General features: G+C 42.0%; 1 protein-coding gene across 3 annotated transcripts; it reads left to right on the plus strand.

Moving 5' to 3' along the window:
• The first annotated feature begins 949 nt into the window (after positions 1-949).
• Positions 950-23,973, plus strand: nfatc2a (nuclear factor of activated T cells 2a). 3 transcript variants are annotated; one of them, XM_079675330.1, is made up of 11 exons: positions 950-1,268; positions 1,385-1,442; positions 3,229-4,156; positions 4,264-4,432; positions 7,237-7,439; positions 7,558-7,730; positions 9,554-9,694; positions 13,246-13,301; positions 13,434-13,566; positions 13,942-14,604; positions 21,948-23,973. In XM_079675330.1, the coding sequence occupies exons 2-11, from the start codon at positions 1,385-1,387 to the stop codon at positions 22,001-22,003; spliced, it is 2,580 nt and encodes an 859-aa protein (XP_079531456.1). In that variant the 5' UTR covers positions 950-1,268; the 3' UTR covers positions 22,004-23,973. The 3 variants fall into 3 exon arrangements, with proteins under 3 accessions (XP_079531456.1, XP_079531454.1, XP_079531455.1); XM_079675328.1 differs by lacking the exons at positions 950-1,268; positions 1,385-1,442 and adding an exon at positions 2,338-2,843; XM_079675329.1 differs by lacking the exons at positions 950-1,268; positions 1,385-1,442 and adding an exon at positions 2,339-2,843 and having other exon boundaries at positions 13,942-14,598.
• The last annotated feature ends 444 nt before the right edge of the window (positions 23,974-24,417 follow it).

Raw genomic sequence — 24,417 nt, forward strand, 5'->3', positions numbered from 1 at the left:
AGTCGAGCATTTCTTATATTATGGCAAGTGCTGGATTATTAAAAGTGATAGAAACTACAAGTTATTCCTACAAAGGTCAATTAATTGTGAGTTTAAACCTCAATAAACGAGACATGGCTGGCCCTTTCCCCAGCTAATTCTTGACAAAGTGACACAGCTATTAATACACTCGACAGCACATAGACTGAGAAATGAGTCATGTATATTGGATTTACTAACATATTGTTTGCCAATACTGGAGCAAAATTAAAAGTGGCATTAGACAGTTCCCCATGACATGTTGAACTAGAAATATATCCCTCTTACTGTTATGTAAAAGATGTGCTTGGTTAAAGAAGTGAAGAATGGTTTAAAGTGTGTTTCGTTGACCTGAGTGACACACCCTCCACAACACCAGCAACTAATGAAGTTTTGTGTGGAAATGAAAAAGTGAGTCAATACTTTTCAACAGGAAACTTCTCTAAAAGGCTTAAAAAATATCAAAATGCTGTTTTTCCATGGATGCTACTTTAAGTAACTTGTATTGCAAAGCAGAATGTATTCCTGATGGCTGCTGGGGTCAGTCTTTTTTTCCAGTCAGAAGATGCTGCAAATTTCCATTAGGAAATGGAAATGGAGAGCAGCTTCTTCCCTCAATGGGAACAATGGAATTCTCTATATTCCATGTTCAACACAAACCACAGCGTCTTAAATTACTATAAACACAGAAACATGTAAAATCTGTCTGCTTTAAAGTCATTTACAAATCTGAACTAGACAGAAAAGTCTAATAAACCGTGTTAAGTACATTTCATGTAGTGTACGCCGTACTCATACATTAAACTATTTCTTTTTTTTCTCCCTCTCCTACAGTGTCCTACAGTAATTTCTTCATCTCCACAATGAAGTTCTTGTGCTACTGTCTGAGAGAAGCCGCAGAAATGCTTTGGCGCAGGAGCTGGAGACGTCATGGATTCCTGAGTGTGTGGCTTTGCAGGAAAGCCCTGAGTCTCCGACATGGACCGGCTCCAGGTTTCCATGGCAAAGGCGCACAAACAGGAGGAAACACTGAGGGAATCCCGTTATTTTACAGCATTGAAGCATTATAAACACCCAGAGCGGGGAAGGAAGCCGCTCTTGATACACAAGTAATCCTTATAGAGCTCTAGGAAGGGGGACTTCATACCAGAAGCGCTGCTGTGGCTGCTGGGGCTGCGTGTTTCTCCAAAAGAAAAGGACATTTGCGCACAGCTGCTGTGTCGCAGCTTGAACTTTTTTAACTTACAGAGGTTTTATATCCACCTTCTTTCAACATCTTTTTTTAAACTGAAGAGTCCTACTTCTGCTTTGACTTTCAGCGGAAAGTATTTTTCCTTTTTATTTATTTTTTCGCTTTTTCTCCCAGATGTTTAGAGAGACTTGGAGGCTGGCACAGTACCACACCATGAGGTCGATGGATCAAGGTACTGCTGAAGTGTTGTGATTATCTGGTAATCAAACAATTTGATTTTTAATTGATAGAGTATCCCTGGAGTGTGTTATCTGCGATGATACGAGCTGTAATGTCATGTGTGAGGGATCTGTGTAACTGCTCAATGGGATGTTGATGTTTGGGGAGAGAAGCTGCCGCGCGTTGGTGCGTGGGCATCCCCGGGAAACACCGAGATGCTGGAGGGGGGAGATACTGAGCATAATGGTAGTTATTAATAAGGAAATAACTTTATTTTATTGAGTAAAAGAGAAAGGCACTTTGGATATGGATGCAAAAAGACGTTTAATATAGACATGATGTCAACATTTAGAGTAAAAGACATGGGTTTGTAATAGGAAAACAAATTTAAAGTCACCTGGGTGCGAGTATTACATTATTTCGGTTCGCTTATGATTTTACAGTCTAATAAGGTAGTGGCCAAGGTTTAAAACTCCAAGAACAATATATAACGGTGCAAAATATAAATCCAGGTTGTCTCTTAAAATTAAAAGAGTAAAAGTGCTTTAATTATTTGTAAGATGTATATCCTGTCCGATATGTTTTCCGATACGATTTCCATACTTCACCATTAAATCCCAAACATGTAAAGTTATTATTGGAGTTTAGGAGGCTACGTCTGTATAATTTGCTGACTAAGCATGTATGCTACTCCAAGAGGAAGAAACGCCCTGGTGTGTGCTGCGTCGTGCGTAAAACTGGGGATTGCCTCAGGAGTGCTTCTTTTTTTATGAAGAGCAAAAAAAGTATCCACACGTTAACCGGTAAATATCATGAAATCCAATCCAGTCAGGGAACCTGGTTAATACCCGTGTAAACTCACCTGAATCTCAACCCAGTTTGAATGGGTGGTTGTAGGTCAGGTGATCCCTGCTGTGTCACTGTCACGTGTCAGACACCCGGGGGCAGCACAGCCTGTCAAACCTCACAGGGATAACTTTGAACGGTGCTGGCAATTCATCTCCACCAAGCTGTGTGTTTCTCTTCCTCGACGCTTCAAAGCAGAGGCGTGATCAGACACACAGATGAACTCGACAACTCTGCACTGAGTGTGAAAACAGATCCGCCTTGATCTGAAAATAACGCGGCAGAAACAGGAAACCTGAACGCCTCACCTCCTGCAGGCTCACTGATGCATCATTTGACACTTGAACAGGTTCCCCAAACCCACCTCAGCGCTACACCTCCAACTTTGTCGCTTTGCCTGAACTCTGAGGAGTCGTGAGGAAAACACTGAGACAGATGACCTCTTTTTACGACGAGAAAGACTTGGAGGAAGATCTCAGTCGAGTGAACTGTCCTGATGAGGATTTGGAGTTTGAGTACTTGTTTGAATATGAACCACCTTGCAGCGACTTTGCTGCGGGAGATCAAGGTTTGTCCGGGGCTTTTTGTTGGCAATCACTCCTTAATCTCTCTTGGTTATTCGAGACTCATAATAAATGTGTGGCCTGAGGCTTATTCATGTTGCTAAAAATAAAAACAGGAAGTACATTTGACAGTCTACTGGGTGATGGTTCGCAGAAAATGTCAACATGAAGAGTTTGTTTCAGCTGAACAATGTGTGTGTTTTTCTTTCAAAAGTTAAAATAACAAGATCTTTGTCAACAGGTGAAGTTGTCTGTGTGGTTCAAAAAGGTTCACTTGTGTTGAAATGATTGAGAAACATTGCTGTATTGGAAAATGGGAAATATATCTGCAACACTGACGATTTGCAAACATGTGGTTTGTAACGATTTCCCCTCTTACCTCCCCTGCAGATGACCCCAACCTCACACCTCACAAAATCTTCAATCCTGAGTCTGAGCAGGTGTACCCCCTGCAGGAGGCCTCGCCGTACGGCCTCAAGTCCTGCAGCCCCTCCTACATCGACCACAACATCACAGAGGTTCTCTCGGGATATGAGAACCAGGAGGCCCGACACTACCTGGACAGCACCCGGCCTGCAGGCCTGGCCCTGAGCCCCCGCATTGAGATCACCCCGTCCCGCGAGCACTACAACTATGTCCGGGATTCCCTGCAGAACCAGAACCTGAACATCAGCCCCCGACCCACCCTCACCGTGCCGGGCCATGACAGCCTCACCTACCGAGAGCCTCAGTGCCTGAGTCCTGCTAGCAGCAACTCCTCCACCAGCTGGCACTCTGAGAGCTACTCCCCCTGGACGTCCCCCTGTGTGTCCCCCAGCAGCGGCCAGAACCCCGGAGACCTGTGCCCCAGATTACAGAACATCCACACTGGCTCCCCCCGTACCTCCCCGGGAACCTCGCCCCGCACCAGCCTAGCGGAGGACGGCTGCCTGGGGGCCCGCTCGCCCTCCTCCAGACCCAGCTCCCGGTCCACCTCCCCGCAGGGCAAACGCACCTACGACATGTACAGGAACCCGGGCCTGGTCCTGGGGCACCGGTCCCGTAGCCCCTCTCCCCACAGCGGCCATGAAGATCACAACATAAGCGCCCACTATACACACAGCAGCCTGGCCGAGGCCATGAATGGTTTTGGCCCCGGTCAGCAAGGCCTCATGCCCACTAAAATAGTCAAGACGTCCAACCAGGTTTACACTCTGTACCCAGAGAACCACACAGAAGGGAACTACCTGGTGTCCTGCGACCAGGACTTAAAAACCACAGAGCCTTTCTTTGTTATCCCCCCAATCTGGTCCAAGCCCCTGGTTTCCAGCATCCGCAGGTAAATCAGGTTGAATGCCGGGTCAAAAGAAACATTCCCATCTTCCAAGCTGCATAACGCTATTGATTTCCATGATTTATATTATTTTTTGTATCCTTACTCTTTAGCATCCCTGTGGCTTCTCTCCCTCCTCTGGAATGGCCGATGCCCAGACGCACGGACCAGTATGAACTCCTCATCGAGGTGCAGCCCAAACCGCACCACAGAGCTCACTATGAGACGGAGGGAAGCAGGGGAGCGGTCAAAGCCCCCACAGGAGGACATACTGTTGTGCAGGTACGACCAAAAACTGGATTCAATGCATAAAAGTACTTGATATCCTTTATATAAAGTGTTGAATGGCCATATGAAAGGATGCTGTGAGGCTTGTCCATTAAATTATAGCAGCCTTCCAGTGTGTGAGCCTCAGGCAGTGCTGTGTAATGATATTTCCACTCATTATGCACTCAGTGGTGGTGGTGCTATTGCCCAGGGCCAGCTGTATGAAAATGACTTTATGTGAGTTACTGTGGCTCCTCTCATAACCCCTTTCCTATTTCAAACTTTCTAAAACAAATCATACAGCATGCTCTCACCCCAGACATATGACACAATGTTAACCACCCAGTAGCCTCATGAAAACCCTCACAACTGAACTCAGGTCAGTGAGCGACACAAGCTTTTTTTTCTTCTGCTTTGCAGCTTAAAATAGTTTTCTGTTGTGCGCCCCCGCCCCTGTGTTTATTTTAACCACACAGACAGGTCTCTGTTCATGTTGTCCCTGACTTCCTCTTACACACTGGTTTGTTGACTGCTTGGGTCTCATATTAGGAAGCGGACTCAAAGTGTTGAAACACTCTCTCGACGCGTGTAAAAGCAAATGAATAGTGCCTGTGGTTAGGATAATTGTAGATCAGGAAATGTGCTAATATTACTCTCACAGTCACAACATTTAAAATTAAACACCGCATGTTCATGTCCAAGAATAGGTTCTCTGTGTTACTGTGGCTGTTTTGTTGGATATAGTTAAGACATGGGGGAATAGAAGCTTCTCCTGCATCTTTTCCATTTTCTGTCCATCCCAAAAGCCTCACCCTGAGGTCAGTTCTGCCCGGTTTGCCCGGCCAATCAGATGGTCAGGCTTGAGTAGCCACGGCCGCACTCCTTCACCTCTTCTTTCCCTTCCTCCTCTCCTCCTTCACTCCTTATGTTTTTCCTTCTTCATCCCTCTTTCTCGCTCTGAGCCCCGTACCCTCCACTTTACTTTTCCTACGCTGCTTTCTGTCATGACTCACTGCTCCTGCACTGCCATGACAACGGGCCGACTGCTCACATGGCCTGTTGAGTGTTTGCAGGCAGCTTCCTCTCTCTCTTTCTCTCTCTGTGTGTGTGTGTGTGTGTGTGTGTGTGTGTGTGTGTGTGTGTGTGTGTGTGTGTGTGTGTGTGTGTGTGTGTGTGTGTGTGTGTGTGTGTGTGTGTGTGTGTGTGTGTGTGTGTGTGTGTGTGTGTGTGTGTGTGTGTGTGTGTGTGTGTGTGTGTGTGTGTGTGTGTGTGTGTGTGTGTGTGTGTGTGTGTGTGTGTGTGTGTGTGTGTGTGTGTGTGTGTGTGTGTGTGTGTGTGTGTTACCTGGATATGGAGCCACATGCTCATTCATGTTGCCATAGTTCCTGCTCACATCCAGCAGCTGCTGTGAAGCCTGTCAGCTACATACACTCATCATTTCTGAAATGTGATTGATGTACAGCTGTTTGTAGTTTTTCTAACTACATTAAAGCAACATAATGTAGATTTCAGTACTTTTGTGGTTTAGTGCCCTCAAAGTTGTAGATTTCTAATCACTTATAGGCCTACACATCTTTCGTAAATATGGAAAGCATTTCTTAAGATTAAATTCCTTATTTTTCAAAAACCGCAACGACGTTGATACATTTTTAGCACGTGCAACAAGACCAGACATTGCAAGTTAGCTCAAATTGCTAACCTGGTTCAAAAGCTTGCCCGGTTCAGACAGGCCTGAACCCCCCCCCCCCCCCCCCCGACACACACACACACAAACAATTTATTGCCACTGTCCTAGCGAAGATTAATAAACACCAATACTCGCCTGGTGCTCTTCCATTCTTAGCATAACGGCTAACTGAGCTAACTGAGCTAACTGGCCGATAGCGGCTTCTGTTAGCTGCAGTTTGCGGTTACTGTACTTTAACAACAAGTCGAGCTTTCTGTCCATCAAGAACCTCTGTAAATAAGACATTTGAGGTAGAGAAGCCGAAATACATCAGAGAGAAGACCAGACACTTTTATTTCTATAAAATATGAGCTTGTTACAGCAAATGTCAACTTAGTACCACAAAGTGTTACGTAATTTGACATAGCACAAGATCAAGCATTTAGAATATTTTAAATCTGTTATTTAAGGTAAAATTGTGCTGCTTTTAAAACAAGCAGTCTTAATGGGATTCATAGAATAAAATGGCAAATGAAGTAGACTTAAATTTGGAAATGGATTTTAAATAAACTGTGCTTACTGCAGCAACCTTTTCTATATTTAGAATACACCTCACCTCACTTCACACTTATATATTCAGTGATAAAGGTTAGGCGCTACACTGTTTGCACAAAAACCAGCATTTAGATGCAAGCTGATGCTTTGTGGTTTTTGCAGGTTTCCTCAGGAGGCACTTTCAGGTTAAAAGTAACACCTCTCTCGCCTCCTATCTGGCTCTATATCTGTCACCAGCTCACAGCTTCACCTCTCTGATTCTTTTAATACTAAATGTGTCTTTCAGGTTGAATGATCATGACAGTGTCAGTCAGGTCCCCTGCTAAATCCTTTACTTAGTTAGGAAAGTACTAGATCACAAGGATATAGGAAGTGGCTCTCTGCTGGTTCCTCTTCAAGGCTGCAGAAAGGAGCCTCGTGCTTTTCCACGTGGGTCTGACACTGATTAGCCACCTCTGGGGAAACAACATGTGGAAAGCAAGAGTTGGATCACAGCCAGTTTAAAGCAACTCAAACATTTCCTTCGTACTGTATCTCTGTTTCATCGCCTTGTAGCGGAAGCTTCTTAGTGATTTATGATTGTTTTTCATGTCTGCAGTTACATGGCTACAGAGGCAAGGAGCCACTTGGCCTGCAGATCTTCATTGGTACAGCAGATGAGCGCATCCTCAAGCCGCACGCCTTTTATCAAGTGCACCGCATCACTGGGAAGACGGTTACCACCACCAGTTATGAGAAGGTTATCCACGGCACCAAAGTCCTTGAGATCCCACTGGAGCCAAAGAACAACATGAAAGCAATGTGAGAATACAATCAGTTGATTTCTGAATATGTTCCACTCTTTCCACTCATAACTCCTTTTTTTAATATCCCCTTTTTCTTTGTCTGTTTTTCTTACAAATATATTCCTTTCTTGCAGAATCGACTGTGCAGGGATCCTGAAGCTCAGGAACGCCGACATCGAGCTGAGGAAGGGCGAGACGGACGTCGGTCGGAAAAACACGCGTGTTCGTCTTGTGTTTCGTGTGCACATACCTCAACCCGGAGGACAGCACGTCTCTCTCCAAGTGGCCTCGCATCCCATCGAGTGCTGTAAGCAGCGTCACATTAAACACTTTAAACATATGCTTTTTTAACCTCATCTTTAATCAAATAGTTGAATACAGTGAAGGCTTTATGGATTCCCTTCCTGCTGATGTTTTTATCAGTTAACAAAACTTTATAAACATCATAAAAAAAAGGAACCTGAATTCAAATGAGTTCAGAGTCCTGCACACAGAGATGTCTTTATGAAGTCATGGCTTCTATCCAATTGGTGGGCGCTGCATGTTTCTGTGTGTGCGCTGTAGTAAAGTGTGTGTTTGGGTACATCAGTGTGTGTGTGTAGTGTACACAGTGTTATTAAAGCACCTGGTGTAATCAAATCTCAAACAAGAAGGTCCTTTTATCTCGCCCTGACTAACACCCTGGTCAAGGCGAGATAGCTTGGCTCGTTATATTGTAAAAAATCATGACGCATATGATATCATTTTAGAATTGGCGTTTCCCCATCTGTTTCCCGATCACAGAAAAAGGACAGAGCGATGGTAATAACCTGTTGAGATGAACACTGTCACGTGTAGAGTTTATACAGTGGCACATCTGTCAGGCCTGATGAGGGGGTCTGTGTTGTGTCCGCTCGTGATGCAGTAAGGCCAAACAATCCCGTTCAAAGGTCACAGGGTTGTTTGTCGACACCTCGGCTCGCCTCAGTGAGTGTGGAGTTTCAGCTGAACTAATGGGGGATGATAACATGAGAGCAACACTGACATTAACCCCTTAACTTACTCGTTCCTTGAAATCGAAAATAAATAGTTGTGTGCATCGTTTTAAGCACATTTCACAACAAATCTTATATATTTGGCATCTTCAGACACTTCCCTTGAGAATGTACAAAATGTAACTGCACGACTTTACTTAATATCTTTCAGCATTTTAATCTTCACTACAGTAGGAAGTATTTGTTGCCGAATTGGGTTATCAGATTGCTAGTTGTTCCTGTTATTTAGCTGTGCAGCACTTCACTGTATGTAAACCAGTGTAACCTCTTCTAAATTGTGATTGGATAGATTTCATTGCTGCCGACTAAAACAGAAAGTGATTGCTGTGGTCTTTGAATGACTGAGCAGCAGCTTTTTATTGTAAAACTAAATGACACTTCTTGTTAAAACCTTTATTTTTCTCTTGTTACATCAATACGAGCTTTCAAAAGAGGTGTTTTTTTCACGGTGGTTTAGGGTGATTCATCTTTAGACTTTTACAGTAATCGATTGATCGTTCTGTCTCAGAAAAGTCAAAGCGCCAAAATATATTCTGTTTTTAATGATTAAAAATAAGGGATATACTCGCACTGGTTTTTCTGAGGGTTTTTAACTATTTTTATTTTAAATAATTGCTGAAACAATGAATGAAATCAAATAGTTTCCAATTCTTCTTCTGTCAATTCATTACTTAACTGTGGTTGAGTAGAGAATAGCAGCAATTCTCCCATTTGATGAATTTAACTGATGATTTTCTGTATCTATTTTTGCTTTAAAAACGTGTCTGAAACAGTAAATGAAATCAAATTGTTGCCAATTATTGTCTGCCAATTGTCTAATTCAAGATTCAAAGGTTTCATTGTCATATTCACAAAGCTACAGTGTGGAAATGACATTATTCTGACCTGAGCTCCTCCAACAATGCAACATATATAATAAAATACAAAGTAGTGCAAAAAGTCTATATACGTGTCAATGGAACAGAATATGAAATTAATTCATTTCTGTATGCTGTTTAATGCTAGTTAAGGTGCTTAATGGTCTCTTTATGCGAGTGTGTGACAGCAGATAGTCAGTAAATGTAACCCCCACCCCTCCCCCTCTGTGTCCCTGCAGCCCAGCGCTCGGCTCACGAGCTTCCCATGGTGGAGAAGCAGGACCTGGACAGCTGCTCCGTGCTCGGAGGCCAGCAGATGATCCTGACCGGGCAGAACTTCAGCTCCGATTCCAAGGTCATCTTCTTGGAGAAGACCCAGGGTGAGTGCCATCATCACATTTTCCCACGGGACATAGTCATTTCCCATTCTCAAATAACGGATTTTAATTGTTCTTTTGGTAACAATAAAAATATACATTGCCGGGAAATCTATGACCGAATCTATAAAACCTTTACATCATTTAACATGCATCTGTTAGTTCTGCTATTACACAACGCATTGTCACAGTAACACCACAACAGTAAGTGATAACAATGACTCATTGTCACTCTGCATTGTATAGAATGGAGACATATGAGCTTTTTGCATGATTGAAATGATAACACGGCTGCCTCGCTTCCTTTTGCAATTCTTCTTCCTCCCTGAGTGCCGTGATGTCTTATCTCTGCGCAGATGGGGCCTTTTGTCGTGTGATTAATAGTTATGTGTCACATGACCTATCGTACTGTATGGCAATCCTGGTTGACACTGAAATGATTTATTTTTATAAATGGCATTGAAATCCATTTCCTTTGAACTAATATTTGGTTCTGTGGAAGGACAGTTGTGTTAAAATACTTGAATGACTCACTGACTCCACTGCTGTCTGAGAGCTTAGCTTTTTCCTTTTTTCCTTTATTTAAAATGACACGTTCCCAAATGTCTTTATATCGGTATAAAGTTTCAATTTATGTTAGTGCCAAAAAAAGTTTTTATACTACGTCTTTCCATTAGAAAAGAAATATGATTATTCTCAATAGGTTTTGGGTTTTATTCAAATGTTTAGCATCTGTTGTCGACTGGGGTCAATTTAGTCAAATCAACCAACATTGCTTCCTTTTCTAACTCAGAAATTAGGTTTTGATTTAGCATACATGAAATCTATTGACCATACATTTAAAAAAGAAGAGTAAAACTTGTGGTTATAAGTAAGAATAAAGTTGCCTTAAAAGGTGTAACATAGATTTGGGGGATACTTTATACTTTATGCTTTGTAAAAAGGGGGGTTAAAGCAGGCGCTCCACAGGCTACCCCACCCCAGCCTCTTTTCTCCGGGGTTCCCTGGCCCTGCGTTACGACACTCCACAGTAATGGATTGTACGACAGAGACGGAAAAATAGATGTTACGAGCATTGTGTTGGAGGGTTTCTGTGTGACACAAAGCTCTGGAGCAGTGCAGCTGTGAAATCCCTCTGGATGAGAGACAGCTGCCTCTGGCCGGAGCTCCTCTGGCTGATGTGCTCCGACAGGGAGGGTTTTTTTTACGGAGAGAAGGAAAGCTTCATCCGCCAAATCAGAGACTGCTCGGGCTTTCTCTCCTTTCCACCTCCAGGCAAAACCAGAGTCGGGGTATCCCTGAGAGTAGACTTTCAACAAAACAAACACAAACGCCAAGAAAGCAAGAGTCATCACACTTTGTAAGACGTGGAGAGAGTTGATCATACAAAATAAAGTTTAGGAAAAAACGTTGGCAACATGTGTGGAATCCCCCCTTTCTCCTGCTGACTCACATACGCCATGTGTTTTTAATTTGACACAGGGCTTCCCACCTACGCTAACAGTCAGACCGAACTCCCTGTCATGTGTCAGGGCATATGGAGTTTATATTTAACGGGACATTAGCCTTTCTTCTTGTCTACGTAAATGGCAGCTCTAATGTCATCTGAGGAGGTTTACTGTAACAATACATTAACTATAATCGTTAAAGAGCAGAAGCAGAGCAAAGCCTGCACTTCTCATCACGTCCCTGCTAGTGTTACGTTTCTGTCAACGCTGCAGTGGAGAGCACACGGGTGTGAATGAAGTTGTGTTTTGGCTACACCTGCAGAGCATCTCCACCTTTTCATGTACATTTAAAGGGGCCCTATTGTCATCACTGTCAGGTTCATTTTTGTATTTTGTGACTCTATTCAACTATTGTGACATGTTTCCTTGCTTTAATGTTCAAAAAGGTCATTTCTTTTCTCATACTGCCTGTGCTGCAGCACCTCTCTTCACCCTCTGTCTGAAACCAGAGCCCAGTCTCTCTCGACTTTTTCCTCGTTAATTATATTCGACCATGATGTGGGTGGGCGGATTATCACCTTTAAGAGAATAAACAGGGGCTGGAACAAATTGTATGTGATTGGCTAAGGGGCGGGACATCTCTAAGCGGTTGACCAATCACAACAGAGTCGGCCATTTAACCAATCAGAGCAGACTGGGCTCTGGTTTCAGACAGAGGGTGAAAAGAGGTGCTGCAGCACAGGCGGTATGAGAACAATAAAGAGCTTTTTGAACATTAAAGCATGGAGACATGTCAAAGAAGTGTCACAAAGTACAACTATGAACCTGAAAATATGTATAATAGGGACCCTTTCATGCATTACAAATTACAAATATGGAATTATAGATGTGGCAATCATCATATTGTAGCTTCAGATAATAAAATCGCCTGCAGTTCTTGGATGACAAAAGGCAATTGATGCAAAGTAACTGCTAATTCTGCAATATCATTTTTATGAGATTTCCAGAGAGAGTGTAATGTGCTATTTAAAATAAAATCTGAAATTGAAAAAAGATGCAGAGGCACTCTGGGAAGCAGACTGGCCGTCATCAACTTTTGATGGTGGGAGAATCAAACAGGAGGTCCAGTTTGCCTGTTCCTCTGACTCGTGTTAATACACACACACACACACACACACACACACACACACACACACACACACACACACACACACACTCATTCTGCGTGTAGACCTATATCAAATAGGAGCATATCAACCTGTATTCCTTATCAAACAGCACTTCCACCATCACACATCCTGGCACGGATGATACAATGGCTTAATGTTTGCAAAAAACAACCACTTGATGACAAGAAAATTACATAAGCCTACCGCCTGTGAAACAATATATTACATCATATCGCTGTATACTTGCGTATCTACTTACGTGAGCCTACCATAGGTGATGAAAAACATATTACACCTTATCGCTGTGAATGGACGAACTGTTCTCAAGATTGTACATGTTTTCAAAAAACCAAAGTGTTCTCATTAATAACATCTCCTTGTGCATGCTATTCTAAAAAACAATTTTAACAATGTATACCTTTTTAAAAACTGATGGGTACATGCTTAAGTGACACATATGACCATCTAGTACAGGGGCGTCAAACTCAATTTCATCGTGGGCCACATTTGAATGATGGATTCTCTCAAAGGGCCGGTGGTAACTTTAAGACTATATAAATAATAGACATAGATAAATATATATAATATATATAAAATAATGTATTATTTTACAATATTTCCTCTGCATTGGATTATTATCAGATAGGGTAATCACTTAATTAACTACGTCTGAAAGCAGAAGTCTAGGGCAAATAATTGCAAGTCTCTTCAGTGCGCATCTCAAAAAATGAGATGCATTGTGGGACATGTAGTTTACGGGCAACGTGATCCTGTAAAGCAGCACATAACCTTATAATAAATGTAGTATACTCTTGTGGGCCACATCAAATTAAGTGGTGGGCTGGATTTGGCCCCCGGGCCTTGAGTTTGACACCCCTGGTACATCCTGAAACATTCAACCTTACATATACTCTTTTCTCTCTTCTCTTCTTTCTAGACGGACAGCAAATCTGGGAAATGGAAGCGACAGTAGACAAAGACAAGAGCCAGCCCGTATGTATTAGAAACATGATATGTTGAATAATTGCATAATACCTGTAAAACAAACCGGTTGTCAGTTGTCATGCTTGATTCAAACCTAAAGGTCAGTTTCAGGCTATAACAGAGCATTGTCTTGTCTTGCAGAGTATGCTGTTTGTGGAGGTGCCGTCCTACCAGGATTCCTCTGTCTGCCATCCTGTCAAAGTCAACTTCTACGTCATCAATGGCAAGAGGAAGCGCAGTCAGCCTCAGCACTTCGCTTACACACCACTGGCATGTAAGAATGCTGCTCAGCCTCTTTGTGGCGTGCTTAGTAGGGAACACCAGGGTTGGGAGGGTTAATTAAAACATTGATCCGGTTACAATTACGAGCTTTCCATGAAAATGTAACCTAATCTAAGTATCACCAAAAGTAACCACATTGCCTCTGTTGCTTTTTCCAATAACCCAAATATCAATATATCATTTCTATTTCTATTTTATTTGTATTACTTGCACTATTTTAGCTATTTTGTCTGTTTTTATTATGTTGCACCGTTGGAGGAGGCTGTGACCTAATATTTTCATTGACATATCTACACTGTAGCTACGTATGTACACATGACAATAAAAGCCTTGAATATCAAATACAATGCTTTCTACTTCCTCACAGCTCCTTCCATCAAGACGGAGCCCCTGGATGAGTATGAAGCGGACCACATGGGTTTTGCCATGCCTCAGATCCTGGGTCTATCCCCTCATTCCTACTACCACAGCCCCCGCAGCGCGCTCCACCCGGACAGCGGCCTGGTCTCCAGCCTGGCCTCCTGCCAGCGCCTCAGCTCCAGCCTCCCCACCCAGGACGCTCGCTTCCAGCAGCAGAGCCCGGCCATCGTGTTCTCCCGCGGGGGGAAGAGTGTGAGCGGCAGCCCCAACCTCTACCAGCAGACCGGGGGGATGTTGCCGGACCCCCACCGCTCGGTGCTGGTCCACACGGGCTCCTCTGTGGGGCCCATCAGTGTTGGCCAGCCCTCCATCATCCAGTTCTCCCCCACCAACCACCAGGTGCTTCGGGGAGGAGACCCTGATCCACAGGAGATCATCTACTGCGACGGCTACTCTCCACAAGCAGCAGCAACCGCACACTCCCCTACTCCCCCCCAGGTGCCCCAGCCTCAGCATTACTCCACCGTGATCCAGCAGCAGCCATTGGTGCAGAAAGGGCAGCAGAAAGGAAGAGATCCGCCCGGCACGGGGCAGATGGACGCTGACGGGCAGCGGAGGGTGACGGTGAAAGAGGAGAACCTGGACCAGGCCTACCTAGATGATGGTGAGTGTAAGTTCATGCTTTTATACTCTGTGCGAATGGTGTGTGTGTGTGTGTGTGTTTATGAGAGGTGGAAGAAGGACTTAGGACTTGTACTTGAGTAAAAGTAGAAGTACCAGAGTGTAAGAATACTCTGTTACAAGTGAAAGTCCTGCATTCAAAATGTTACTGTGAAAGTACAAAAGCATAAGCATCAAAAGACACTTAAAGTACCAAAAGTAGAAGTACTTATTATGCAGATTGGCCAATTACAGAATAATGCAAATGCTATGTTTTGGTTGTAATTATTGATGCATTAGAGTGTTATTAAAGCTGGGAAAGGTGCAGCTTAAGCATCATTAAACTAAATCTGCAAAGTAAATAAAGGTATTCAATAAAGTTAGTGGAGTAAATAATATACCTACTGTACCTCTGAATGCAGTGGGGTAGAAGTACAAAGGAGCAATTGAAGTAAAGTACAAGTACCTCAACATTTGAGGTACTTGTGGTTACTTTACACCTCTGGTCTTTATCAGTGAAGGCAGACAAGTGATGGATCTGCTCAGTTCCTTTTTTGACCCGCCATCAGAGATTTGACGATTCCTAAGAACAATTCAAGGATATTTACAATAAGATCTGCGTGCTATAGTATCCCTCTGAACAAAGCAAAAAGAAAAAGTCCTCGTACTGTTAAAACAATCCTCCCTAGGAGGTGTAATTATGTTCCACTCAAGGTGGAAATAACAGGGATTATGAGTCATGTGTTTATACTTACTCTTGTCAACCCCATTACCCTCTGACAGAATTAATGTCAGGCCACATCCAGCAGGAGGTTGGACGTCTTCCTCACTTTGGAGTTAAGGGTTCTCCAAACTGTATTGTTTTACAGTAAAGTGTGTGTGTGTGTGTGTGTGTGTGTGTGTGTGTGTGTGTGTGTGTGTGTGTGTGTGTGTGTGTGTGTGTGTGTGTGTGTGTGTGTGTGTGTGTGTGTGTGTGTGTGTGTGTGTGTGTGTGTGTGTGTGTGTGTGTGTGTGTGTGTGTGTGTGGGTCAGGTGAGGTAAATGCAGATTGGGGTTGTCATCGTGTTGCTCCGTTCAGCAGTGTTCACTCTGTCGGTCGCAGGGGTTCGCCTGGCAGCGCCACACATCAGGAAATTGGCTTTTTTCTTTCTCGCATTAAAGGCAGAGAGCAGGGGGATACGAAAAATGTCGCTCTCCTGACCGCCTGGACATGTTGACACTATGAAGTTAAAAAACAACCTCCATGGCAACCATTGTCAAACAGTGGAACGGGCTGCCTGGGAGAGCTGGGGAAAGCCTCTTTGTTTGTTATAGTTGGCCGGGGCTTCTCCTTGGCCTTACGCCCCTCGATTCAGTGAGGGGAACCCACCAGAGGATTAGATTTTTTTCCGACCAATGCATTCTGCCAATCTGGCACTAGAAATTCCTATTTGCAGCTGCTCCCCTTCAGAAATCCAGCCTGATCCCTGTAAGATAGCGGGAGGGTAGAGGGCAGTTCGCAGGAAAGTGTGTGTGTGTGTGTGTGGCCTAGCATTACTATACTTCTGGGGACCTAAATCTGTTTACATAGTCACGTGTGGGGACTCGCCTCCCTTATGGGGACAAAATGGAGGTCCCCATGAGGGGAATCATTAATTTGAGGGTGAAGACTTGGTTATGTTTAGGATTAGGGTAAGGTTAAGGGTCAGGGTTAGGCATGTGTTGGTTATGGTTAAGGTTAGGATAAGTCGCCAGGAAGTAAGTGTGTGTGTGTGTGTGTGTGTGTGTGTGTGTGTGTGTGTGTGTGTGTGTGTGTGTGTGTGTGTGTGTGTGTGTGTGTGTGTGTGTGTGTGTGTGTGTGTGTGTGTGTGTGTGTGTGTGTGTGTGTGTGTGTGTGTGTGTGTGTGTGTGTGTGTGTGTGTGTGAATTTATTATCTTAAGCTACAATATGATGATTGCCACATCTATAATTCCCTATTTCTAATTTGTAATGCATGAAAGGGTCCCTGTTATACATATTTTCAGGTTCATAGTTGTACTTTGTGACACTTCTGTGACATGTCTCCATGCATTGATGTTCAAAAAGCTCTTTCCTTTTTCTCATACTGCCTGTGCTGCAGCACCTCTTTTCACCCTCTGTCTGAAATCAGAACCCAGTATGCTCTGATTGGTTAAATGGCCGGCTCTGTTGTGATTGGTCAACCGCTTAGAGATGTCCCGCCCCTTAGCCAATGACATGTTCCAGCCCCTGTTTATTATCTTAAAGGTGATAATCCGCCCACCCACATCATGGTAGAATATCATTAACGAGGAAAAAGTCGGGACTTCCCGATATTCAAAACATTTTATAAAACAAACGGTGAGAAGATGAGAGGTGTCAAAAAAATCCCCTCGGTGTTTGCCTGCAAAGGTTTCGAAATACGATCCTGACCACAAAACAATCATTCAAGTTGGGAGCATCAAACAGTTTTTCACCAAAGTGAGATGTCAACATTACTCATCGAGACATGTGTTTCAGTGTGTAGTCATTTTAGACAGAAGGAGGATGCCACATCCTGGTATCGTCACAGTGTTGTGGTTGATAACTGTCACATCTGAACATGCCTTAAGTGTGTCAACTTGAGTTAAGAGTGTTAAATGAAAGTCAAGTATTTGGTGCCAAGACTCCCACACAAACAGTGTATATCATCATGCCTTACGTAAATTCCCATGCCTCATGTTGGTGCTCAACCGAGACAAAATCAGTTGGTAGAGAAATAAATTCAATAGGCGCGTTCACACCAAGTACTTTTCCCACAAAGGTTCCAGAGAACTACGATTTATTTGCGTTCACACCAAAAAGTCCCAGGAACTAAATTAGTTCTAGAGAACCTTTTTTACCCCTTTTCAGTCAGAGCAGGGACTTTCGTGTGAGAAAAAGGTTCCTGTGTCTGATTGGCTGGGCGGAATGCAAACCACGCCCCGTCAAACTCCCAAAAACTTTTGTGAAGCCGCCATTTTATTATCCTCGCATTGCATTATTAGCATTAGCATTAGCCCAGCGCAGAAACGCAGAGAGACTAACTTATGGCAACACAAAATAAAACATGGGAGCGGAGGAGATGAGGAGGTGTCGGCGTTTTGGCCGTTTACTCGGAAGGCTTCAGCTGCTGGGACTCCCAGCAACTTCTACTGAAGCCAGTCCCTAACTCCGGGGACTTCCGGCCGGGGATTTTGGGCGGCAGTATACGCTGCAAAGTTGTCTGCGGCCTGTCAGTAAACCCAAAGCAGCAGAAGAAGAAGAAGTGACGTCAGCGGCTTCATTTGCCTAATCCTCCCCCAGGAACTAATTTCCGGTGTGAACGCGATCTGTCCTTAGTTCATGAGAACTAAAGTGGGGAAAGTACTTGGTGTGAACGCGCCTATTATATCAAATTAAAAAAAGATACCTATATGAGCCTGCCTTACCGTTACACTACAAAGGTCAACAATGTCTCACAGATCTCACTGCATGCCACATCGTTTGTGAAAACAGCAAAAGAGCCACTGGACTAGTCAACAAAGGCAGAGAGTGACAGATTTAGTGGGTCTGGAATAAAGCCCGGAGGCAGTGGAGCAGGTGAAATTGTTCCAGCAGGTAGAGATCAGTGCAGGAGAGATAAAGCACACAGCAACAGCCTGCTGGCCACGCATTAGTCTCAGCTCACTTACAGTACAACCCATTTGAAAGGCTTGATCAAATACTCTTAGCCGTATCCAGACGGTGCTACAACCGAGTGATGAGCGCACGACGACTGCTTTGTTGTGGTTTCATTTACAGTGTACGAGTAATTCAAGTTTTGTATTTATCAGCCTCTTAAAAATATTCTAAAGCATTTTTCTAAAGCCTGTCCAAGTGTAGGATTCATCAGTATCTGTGATTGTTCCCTCACTCCATACTGTGAAGTGATATTCTTTCAAATGCAATTTCACTATAGGACAAGGAGGTCAAAGTCCATTCTTCATTTACAACTAGAGAGTCTGCAGCCACAGGCTCTGTGATGTTGCACTTAGCAACAGCGGTGCTTTGAACTAATGCTTACATGCTGATAATGTTCACCATACCTTGTTCACCTTCTCTGTTTAGCATGTTAGCAAGCACACATGAGTTAATTAGCACAAAACAGAGAGTACAGTTAAGATGGATGGGAATATCCTTAGTTTTAAACCTAAGTATTAGACACATTGAAATGTTGACCTGGAGATGGGGGCACTAAAATGAAATTGCCACCTCATCACAAAAATTAATCCTGAGAAAAACATTAATGTCTTCCAAGACTTTAGTAAAAAGAAAACTAAAATGTCAACCTCAAGTCTAGATAGAAGACATTTCAGAGTCTTATTTAGGTTATTCAAATGAATCGTCTGTGGACCATGAAAATCTGTACAAAATGTCACGGCAATTATTTGTATTATATCATGTATATATTATATTATATATTATAATTAAATGTTATGTAATGAACCAGGTAACCAACCAACCAAGACATTGCCATCCCCAAAGCCTTGATGCTAGCATGAGTAGAGAGACATTTATTCAAAAGCTAATTTGAAGCAGTCTAGGTAAATCAAATATTTCAAGCACATTTTCTCTGTGGAAAATATTTTTTTTCCACAGAGAGAAATGGTTATTTTGTGTATGTAGAAAATGTTTTAGATCTTTGAGTTCATCTCATGAAAAATGGGAGCAAAAACAAAAGTGTTGCGTTTATATTTTTGTTCAGTCTATTTCACTGAGGAGTGTGTGTAAGCATTGTTCGAAGGCAGACAGTGAAAGATGTGAGCGCTGACACACCGGATTTGTGGTTAAGCTGTTGGTTAGCTTTCAGTCCAGTCACTCTACTTTCTCTTTCCTCTCTATGGTTTTCAGCTTCGCGCTGTCGTTGCGATCCCTCATCAGACATGAATGTACTTTACACCCTTCTACACACAAAAGCTGTTTGTATTAACATGCAAATGCTCGCAGACAGAAAAACACACACATTGAAGGTCGCGGCAGGCAGTGTGCAGAGAGTCTCTGTACAGGGTGTCTCTCCTCTCTCCTCTCACCGTCGGTAAACAGTGCAGCTCATTGGTGCAGAACTCGGGAGCCAGACACTCACCTATTGAACAGACCGAGTGTTCCCCGGCCTCAAATAGCCGCACCGTGCCAACCCTTCATTGGATTCAGTAAAGCCCCAGTGTATGTTCCCCCAGTGTATGTTGCCCCAGTGCGGCGCTCATGCTGCTTCTCTAAGCTTGTTTTATGCTCAGGAAAAATTCTGTGGCACCGTTGGGGATATGAACGTTTCTTTAAGGCATTAGGTGTCAGAGGGAATTCCACTACAGACTAAAATAAACACGGACGCTGATGTTGTGACGACAGCATAGCACCCAGTTTGGCTGCTCCTGCCGTTTTGCAAAACCCTCAGATGCTGCTCCGGCTATAAACTGTGCTCAGTGTGTTGAGCTGCTGTAACGGGTTGTTGCTCTTTCACATCTGCAAATAATCAGATAGGAAGAGAAAAAATTGATTTGTTGGCTCGAAAAGGATATCTGTTTCATCGCTTAGTTAGATTTCACAACACTTCACTGCAGTTGCGGCCGCTACTTCATCTCTACAGTCATAAATAATATGTTCCACCCATTGATTTCTTTGCTTTTATTTACACATCCAAGCTGCTAGTCTTTAAAACATTTTTGCGGCTAGCTGTTCCCCCCAATCTATCATCTGCTCAGAGAGATGGTGTGTGTGTGTCTGATATCGTTTTACATGGGTTTTAATAGTCGCACCCTTTGCCTTAGCTACTATGTAAATCAACGCTTTTAATAGAACTAACACAAGCCCTTACTGTCCAAAGTTACGCTAGCTCTAGAATAAAAATGTTCCAAGTTAGCATTTAGCAACATTCAGTTTTGTGTACTACTGTTCTCTGGCTAATCATCTTATTATCTTAGTATTTTTTCATCTATTATTCATCCTGTTGAGTTGTAGGGAATGGCTTGACTTATTAACCCCCTTACTAACAGATGAGAATATCAATACCAATATATTTTCATTGATTATGAGGCTACAACCGATTAGCAGCCAATTAGCTTTGCTAAGCTTAGCAATACTGGAAACTGGAAAAAGAGCATTCAAAGGCTAATCAAACGTATATCCCAACACTTCTTAAGCTAACTTATCGAGACATTATTTGTTATTTTTATTTTTATTTTTTTTAATGAGTAGAGTTAGTCGGTTTGCCTCAATTTCCAGTCTTAATGCGACGCTGAGCTAACTGGCTGCTAGCTTTAGCTTCATATTAAGCTGACTGAGAGTTGTAATCTTCTCATTTGATCTTGGCAAATAAGTGTAACAGGAACAACATGAATTTATAAAGAATGACACAACAAAATCGTGGCAAAATGTTTAAACTTATAACTTTTTTACAAATAGCTCAAGTACTAGCTGAATGACCATTGCTGATTTTCACATATTAACATGTTTTTACAATACTAACTTAAGTTGAATAACCCTATTCAACCAAAGTTGTTTTTTAGCTTGTTGTAACCATGGTTATAATATCACAGACAAAGATGCTCCGTAATCTCTTGGTTACAGTCAAAAAGTTATTTTGGCCCACTTTGAAATACCTATATTACTCATCGACCCTAATGAGTTCCCCGAGGCAGAGTGGACACACACTATGTCTGAGAGCGCCAGTGTACACACAGCAGGCTCCCAGGCTCAGATAAACCCAGCAGCTACACACACACTGAATATCTGCACAGGTGACATGTCACACATACCTGCCGTTCTTTTTTAACCTAATGCAGAACTACTCGTGTGACTTTTTAAAAACAGATGTGAGCAAACACAGGTAGTAACACTTCCTCTTCATGTTGCCGCTTAGATATCAGGGGTCATTTGCGCACATACACAGCAAAGCTTTAAATAGTAACATGTTGGCAGAGATTGAGAATGTCAATACTGTAATGTAATATTTGATCTTTTATTGAATTGCATTATACAGGCTTCACGCCCCCCTTTTCACATAGTGAATCTATTTTTAGAACCATGACAGCGAAAGTTTCCATTTCAACCCCCTTCCTCTTCTGTTGGTGTGTATACACACACTTTAATCATCCCAGCAACAGGAAGGAACGGCCTTTACATACAGTAGTTCTACCTCTAGTGGTTACTCAACATTATTGCAGCATTTATCTGCCTTCAATGCCTTGCAGAAAGATGTCAATGGAACCAAAATGCTTTTGTCAACCTTATTTCAGGATCAATTTAACTTTGTGTTTTTAACAATAATTTGAAATGTTATTGTGAATCAAATGTATTGATCCTGTCATTGTCTAACATCTCTCTTTTTGTTTGCTTTACAGTGAATGAGATCATAAGAAAGGATCTGACGGGCGTTCAGGCGAGAGGGCAGACATAGAGGCAGGAAGTGACAACACCCCCCCCCCCTCCTCCTCGACACACACACGGACAGATGCACACACACACACACACACACACACACACACGGTCTCCAACCTTCCAGTGAGGTGACGCACATCCACAAACAATCAGACCTTCTCTTCCTCCTTTTCTGTACCCATAGACATACAAATATCAGCTGCTGTGTTTGCTTTGGATTTTTATATTTTCCTGCAATAAACAGTTTAATTTGGCAAGAATTTATTTTGACTCACAACGTCTGCCACCCAGCGGGTTTCCAGCAAACCGATGAAAAACAACAGGCTTCATATTTCATTTTATTTTACAGAGGAATAAAGAGATAACATGTGGGGAATTAAATGTCTTCCCTTTTGAATTGCCTTAGCCATTCTGTCCAGGCAATAAATACCTGATTGACTCATACATGTTGGCCTGATACTAGGGAATGACTCTCATGTAGCAGCTGTTATACATTTGTAGTAAACTAGTTGGTAAACAGCTTCAATTCATACCAAAAACGATATAACAAATCACTTTTGCTAAACACCTTTTTCATTCTTCTTGCACAAAGTGTGTATTTAATCTGTGTGTAACTCAATATGCAGTTTTACATGGGAACATTGTCCAAAGCTTACATGCTGATCATCTCATTTTAAGTGCAGTTTTCTAATGGAAGTGAAGCGCACACTGCCTTAACCATAAACAAATGAAATATTGTGACACCTCCTAGTATGCACTGTTTTTAAAAACAGGGGGTCAATGTTATAACTTTTTTATATAATTTTTGTGAATAATGTGCCAATTTATATGCGTAAAATATATATTGCATTATATTCAGGTTATAATGCCAAAGTGGCTTCACAGGGGCCTGTCATGCTACAGCAATAGCTTGTAGCATAACTTTTTGTAATGGTTTATATGCTTTAGTTCATTAGTTTTCAGACATTGATTTTAAAATCTGGCTAATGCAAGCTAAAGTGAGCAACTTTATTGTGTCTATTTGTATTGCTTATCAGTTGAAAGCAAGATATCCCAAAGCTTAGTGTATTGTTTTGTGTATAGTTGAAATTTGAGTCTATCCATAATGACAGTTGCTGTATTCAGAAGCTTTAATCTTGCCAATGTAAAGAGCTTTCATATTTTCTGTAATCGTCATTGTACTTTATACACACTGTATGCACAGAAGGGAAGCGGTGTGTATAAATCATGGGCTAATACAGCTTGGTTTGATTTAAAAAATTTAAAAAAAGAAAGTGTATTTTAATAGAATATTTTTCTAAGATTTCACTGAGTGAATTGGAGTACATTGAAAGTGCCAAGTGCAATTTTTTTTTATTGTAAAAAAATGTTGAAAATGAAGTTAAGCATATACAAATGTAATTTTAAAAAGAAGTTAAATTGTAGGACTGAATCTAATTTTTTTAAATATTTGATATGGACCTATTCGATAGAAAAATAAAATGAGAATTTATTTTGTAATAATTTTTATTAAAGCTTATATTGATCTATTCATGATATTTCTTATTGAGCCAGTGCATTTGACATTTCTTGAATGTAATCTATATTAAATCATTTTTCCCCTTTTCTGTAAATATGACATACAAATTGTCTTAAAGTTTCAGTAGACGCCAATAGAAGTAAATTGTTGTCTTTCAAGTATTTTCCATGTTTCTCTGTTATCATCATATCGTTTATCTGTTTGATTACAATGTAAAACGTTTTCCCTAAAACTTTCACTTTAATAGTTTTTATTTTTGTTTAGTAATTTGTTATTATAATTGTATAGTCTTTAGAGAAATCATTGTTAATGATAACGTTTTTTAATACTGTTTTATTTGATGTGTCCATAGTTGTCATGTATTGGTTTCATTTTGAGTCTACTGGACTTCGTGCCTTCTTAAAAAATCTCTGTTTTATGCTATTTTTGTTTCCGTAAAAAGTAGCAATAAATAATAACCATATACATCATGATTGTCCTTGTTTCAATGGGGCCCCAAGGAAGAAATGTGTGGGAGAGAAAACTCCCTCTTTTAGCCTTTGCAGACAATTTACATGCACATAAACCATTATAACACACTACAGGAAAGGGAAAACCCCAAAAAGCACAATAGGTCCCCTTTTTATTTATCTTTCCCCAGCATTGACTCTCATGAATATTTAACATGCATTCAGGTCCTGAGCCCAGATTTGATGTTTTCAGATAATAGAGAGTGTGTGTGCAGCTCAGAGGTGTCTCTTCACTCTCTATGCTCCTATTATGAGAGGAACATTGAAATATAGCAGACCCACAGTAGACACTGACTCATCACAAGCTTCTGAGCAGACAGACTAAGGGAAAATCAACATGTTTCTTTATAATTTATATAATTTGACATACAAAAAATGAACTTAAAAGTTTGAATTGGTTACATG

Source organism: Notothenia rossii, assembly GCF_949606895.1.
Source record: "Notothenia rossii genome assembly, chromosome: 4".
Classification (NCBI taxonomy): domain Eukaryota; kingdom Metazoa; phylum Chordata; class Actinopteri; order Perciformes; family Nototheniidae; genus Notothenia; species Notothenia rossii.

Bases quoted from the DNA above. Each gene is read 5' to 3' on its own strand.
- nfatc2a (XM_079675328.1), top strand. From the start codon at position 2,711: ATGACCTCTTTTTACGACGAGAAAGACTTGGAGGAAGATCTCAGTCGA. The intron at 7,731-9,553 runs GTAAGCAGCGTC...GTGTCCCTGCAG, and splicing joins CTCGCATCCCATCGAGTGCT to CCCAGCGCTCGGCTCACGAG. The intron at 13,302-13,433 runs GTATGTATTAGA...CTTGTCTTGCAG, and splicing joins ACAAAGACAAGAGCCAGCCC to AGTATGCTGTTTGTGGAGGT.